This window comes from Hydra vulgaris, chromosome 11 (assembly GCF_038396675.1).
Source record: "Hydra vulgaris chromosome 11, alternate assembly HydraT2T_AEP".
NCBI lineage: Eukaryota > Metazoa > Cnidaria > Hydrozoa > Anthoathecata > Hydridae > Hydra > Hydra vulgaris.
Window position 1 is genome coordinate 33,485,001 of NC_088930.1, and position 5,451 is coordinate 33,490,451.

The following is a 5,451-nucleotide window of genomic DNA, read 5'->3' on the forward strand; positions in this document are numbered from 1 at the left end:
GACAATCTAAGGCAGGTATATTATCTTCATCGTATACAGCAGAAGATTCACGAATACTGTGTCTTTGTCTTTTTAAAGTACCCTCACTAGTACGAAAAGCTTGAGGTGGTTCTACACAATTCCTATAAGATCCCTTTTTAGGAGGTAACTTTGGCAAACCATCTCCTTTTATAAACTGATCCTCTGTGATGTTATGCACATTAGGCACAGGTAAGTTATCGTAATATGAAGAGGGTCTTTCATTGTAGTCAATAACATCATAACCTTTAACAAATGTTAAATAGCTATCTGCTGTATGCTTGGTTTTTTTTTTCGGCAATGCAGGTGGAATAGAATCATCACTTGTATCTAATGAATCATTATTATCATCCTCATCATTAAATAGAGAAAGAGTACTTTTAGCTAATATCTCATATCGAGACGAATATTTATGTATTTTTTTTACTAAATTAGAACTCATTGAAATTTCATCTTTATTAATGCTATCATTCATTTCAATTTTGTTAAAAGCCTCTAGTCGACGATTCATTGCATAATCTTCATCAGTTGTGTCATATTTATTATTTTTACTAGGACTACCTAGTGAACTATTTGATGTAGTGGAAATTGACGATTTACTACTTTTGCAACTTGAACTTTTATTATTTGCAGAATACCTCCTACCATAATCTAAAATTTGTAACTCTGACAAGGGTCTTCCACTTACCTGATTTGAATCATCTTTAAAACTAGAGATTTCATCGGGTTGACTAATGGCTTTTCTTAACTGAGTGTTGTCATAATTTCCATAGAAATTTCTATTGCCATTAGGGAGATATGGTTTTGGTGGTGGATCACCTTTTTTTTCTGGTAATTTTAATGAAGGGCCAAAGTGATTAATTGATAAGTCATTATCAGAAAAAGCAGAATCATCAACACTGTCTTTTTCAGGTATATTATCCAAAGCATCTAATGAGCTATGGGAACTTGTACCACAATGCATAAGCTCTTCATTTAATGAAGACTTTCTAATTTTTGGTAATACAAATTCATATAAACATTCCAATGAAGTTAAAACATTGTCAGCTGCTTTGTTAGCTGATTCTGTATCAATATTTATATGGGTATAAGATTCAAAAAGTACATTATCAGACAATCTTATCAAAGCAGTGATACTTCTGTAAAGTGAAACTTTTAAAGGGCAAACTTTATTTTTTTCTGGTTCAAATTCTTTTAGCCTAAAGAGTACTTCTAAACAGCTTTCAATAGTGTTTTCTGCATTGATAATACTTTCCAAGATAGCAGTTGCAGTACCGGGTAACTTTTGCACAACTCCCCTTTTCAAAATAGCTTTGTAATATGTCAAAGCACTGTTGACGTCCTTTTTATATTGTAATAGAAGAGTTTCTTGAGTTTTTGCTTCTTTTTTAGATTCAATATTTTCAAACTCGTCATGATTTCCTTTATCAAATTCATTGTCACCTAACGATGTTTTCCTATTTTTTCCGATCTTTTTAATAAAAGCCTGCATGCGCTTAACTTTTCCATCAACATGAACTAAATTAACTTTTAAATAATCAGTACTGCGATTTGTTGAAGATAAATCCTGTTTATTATTTGAAATCATAACTTTCACACAAGCGCATCAAACATATTTTTCATAGCTGAAGATTTAAAACGATGAATGAATTAAATATACCTACTGAAATTATTAATTTAAAAAAATTCACAACTTCTTATTATTTCACTTTTTCTAACTTAAGTATTAATGTCGCACTTTATCTATAGAAATTAAAAACAAAATAATATTGAAGCGCTCGAAAATAAACCGAACAAATGATCATATCCATAAAGCAACTTCGTATCGTCTTTTTACAAGTACTTTTATCCTAATATATTGAGTTAAAGTCAGTAGAATTTAAAAAATGCTCGTTTCCTTATCTTATACTAACTACGCCAGAATTAGTATGTTGACAATAATTAGACTTTTGTATTACGTTTGGTATTTAAAAAAAACAATTTTTCAATCTTTCTATTGATATTGATATCATTAGAAAAAAAAATGATTAATTGAACCTAATCTTAGTTAAACAACTCATTGAAAAAACCGTCATGTTTAAGTCTGCAAAAAGATTTTTGTATTTAATACAATTAAAAACCATCAATGGTCGGTCAATATATAATATGATAAGCATTTTTAAGCATTTTTTTAGGTTTCTTTTTCTGTTGCTGTTGTTTAATTTGTAAGCTAAAATGTTTAACTAATGTATTAGATCGCAATCGCGTGCTGCACTTGTTATTACTCGTTTATTTGTTGTGTATTTTATTATTTTTTTAGTGTTAGTATATTTACAAAAAAAGTAAAAATAAAAATAAAAAAATTTAAAAAGTTCGTTATAAATAGATGATAAAAAATAATAACTTTGAAATTATTTTTTTTGAAGAATAAGTTAACTGTTTTTTAGCATTCAAATATAGTTTTAAAATATAGTTTTAAAATTAAATATAGTTTTAAAGCTAGTAGAAAAATTTTATTTCCGAAAACTTCAACTCTCACATTATAATTACATTTTACTTTTTTCATCTTTTACTTTTATTATAAATTGCCAGAGATGTGCGTCCTCATAAAAGAGCCTACAAGCGAAACGAACTGACAGGGTTTTTTAAAAATATATTTTAATAATGACGTCATTATAAGAATTGAAAAAAAGGAAAAACATATGTAACAGAAAACACATGCCATATCAGTTTCATTTGAAAAACCTCTTTTGTAAAGACAAAAATGGTTAGAAGTGTTTTTCTGGTAGAAAACAGAGAGCTTGTTTAAAATTCCACATAAATGTAAATACAAAGTATTACAATCTAAACTAGTATCAAATTTATCACAATCTTGCTAGCGGCGGGTCCAGCGTTTTTTGGTCTTTGAGATGTCTAATTTCCAGACATAGAGCAAACTCCAAATATTTATATGTTTATACTTATATAAAATAAGAATGCTTTGCAAAAAATTGCGATGATTGGAGCATGGAAACAAAATAATTGCCTCCCTGCTCCAAACGTGGAAGCAACAAATTGATAAAATATTTTTTCACTATTCTTAACTAGATTTATATTCACCGATAAATTCTAAATTTCATAGTATAACATTTCTGTGTTCAAAAATTATAACTGGTGGGATATATTGAAATATTTTTGTACTTTGTACCACATTGGCGTCTCCTAAAATAAAAAAAAAGGTCCTCAATTTCTAAGATATTTTAGGACTTTCAGATTGGTGGGAGGATGCATACCCCCATCCACCCCTTGGATCCGTCTCTGTATATTTTATTAGCTTGTTTTTCTCACGATTGGGGCAGAGAGGGGCAAAAATTTTGGTTTTTTTTTGTTCTCTGCTCCAATCATTGCAATTTTTTGCAAAGTATCCTTATTTGACATAAGTACAAACTGACAAACGTTTGGAGTTTGCTTTAAGCTCAATAACCTAAAAATGCTGGATGTGAATCCCCTGAATCTAGCCATATATAAGTATCATCCTTGTTGATTGAGTTAAAATCAGATTCATTTGAAATGCATAATTTGCTTTTTTTGCGTTTTTGGACAATGACGCTGGCATCATTTAATTAATATTCATACAATCAAAAAAAAAAAAATTAGGCTGCAAGATATTTTTGTTACTTTCTGCACTTAAATATAAAAAATGATTATCCAAAAATATGTATTCATATTATGTTTTAATAATTATTTCTTACATTTCTATATTTATTGAAGCCACATCGCAGAAATAAGACGTCACAGAGCACCGCTGAAGAGCATTTAAGAGGTATTTTACGCCTGTATATTTAATATATACGTTTGCATTTGTTTTGTTTTTTCTACTTTTCAAAAGATGCTATATATGATATTTGTTCACTTTTCCATAAAATGACATGCATCAAGAAAAACGTCATGCTGCATAATTTAATGTTTAGAAACAAGAAGAACATATCTTAAATGTTTATAACGAATCAATTGTTTGTCACATCAGTAAGTAAACAGTATTACTCAGTAATAAAATACTCAGCAAGTATATTACACAGTTCTTAAGACAACAAAGTTTACTTAATACAATGTAAATAGCAAATTTTGTTATGAGAAAGAAAAAAAAGAGAATTTCATCTAACTAACTATTTTTTTTTTATTTTTATTTTTTTATTATTTGTTTTTATAATTATTAAAATTTCTATAGAAATTCTATTAGAGAATAGAATTTCTAATGCAATAACTCTTATAGACCATGTTTTAAAAATGTTTCAAAAGTGTGTAAAAATAAAGAAACCTTTTTTCTGAATGAAGTAACTCTTTTGCTAACTGCTAACTCTTTTTTCCACCAAAAATACAAATTCCTAAAAAACCTAGGTGTAAACCATTTATTGAATTCTTCTCAATTTATTTAGTTGTTGAAGCTTTTATTTAAGAAAATTACTTTTATTTCATTTCTAAAGCTATTTAATGTTTTTTGCACAATTATTTTATTTGATATATATATATATATATATATATATATATATATATATATATATATATATATATATATATACATATTGTAAAAATCATTTGTAATAATATTTATATATTTATTTGACAGTTATTTAATGCAAAGTACAGAATTGTAAAAAAAATTCACGTCATTTATATTATTTTGATAATTACAAAAAAGTGTAATCTGTTCTTTACTAATACAATATAATTACAACTATAAGTATATCATTTACTAATACCTATTTAACTGCGTTTCAGTAAATTAAAAAAAAAATTAATCTCAAAGATATAGAATATTGTTATAAACTTTGGTATATTAAAACAAATATGTAGTGGACTCAAGTGCCCCGAACATGGAAATAAATTTAGTTTGAAATATTATTTAAAACAAGAAAGGTTTTTGCTAACTTTACATTGCTGCGCTGCCTATCGAGTAAAGGATGAAACTCATCTTAATTTTGTACCAAAAGTCTTACTTTTTATGAAACGCGTGTCTAGTATTTATATTGGTTATAACTTTTTTGTGTGCATATTTTTGATGTTTCCATAAAACAAGATATATTTCCAGAAAATATTAAAATTGCGAGAGTTATACAAGTTTTTAAATTGGAAGATGCTTCAATGGTTTCCAATAATAGACCTCCATTCTTCCTTGCTTCTCTGAAGTATTGAAACGAATAGGTTACAATAGATTATCCTATTATTTAGAAACAAATAATATTCTTTATAACTTCATAAAAACTCATTCTACTGATCAAGTTATTTTGCTTGTTTATAATATTTTTCAGGCGTTTGATAAAAATAAGTATACATTAGGTATTTTTATTGATCCTAGCAAAACGTTTAAAATCATTGATTATAGTATTCTATTAAAAAAATTAGAAATTTACACGATTAAGGTACAATCATTTAAACGAAGCTTCTATTATTTTAGACTCAATTTTATTTGCTGAC

General features: G+C 27.2%; 1 protein-coding gene across 1 annotated transcript in view; it reads right to left on the minus strand.

The window, feature by feature from the left end:
- Positions 1 to 2,036, minus strand: part of LOC100200352 (rap guanine nucleotide exchange factor 1) — a 3,472-nt gene extending 1,436 nt beyond the window's left edge. The window contains exon 1 of the mRNA XM_065810837.1: positions 1 to 2,036. This exon is cut by the window's left edge and continues 1,436 nt beyond it. Coding sequence (XP_065666909.1) covers positions 1 to 1,606 — 1,606 coding nt within the window. The 5' untranslated portion in view covers positions 1,607 to 2,036.
- Between the last annotated feature and the right edge of the window lie 3,415 nt (positions 2,037 to 5,451).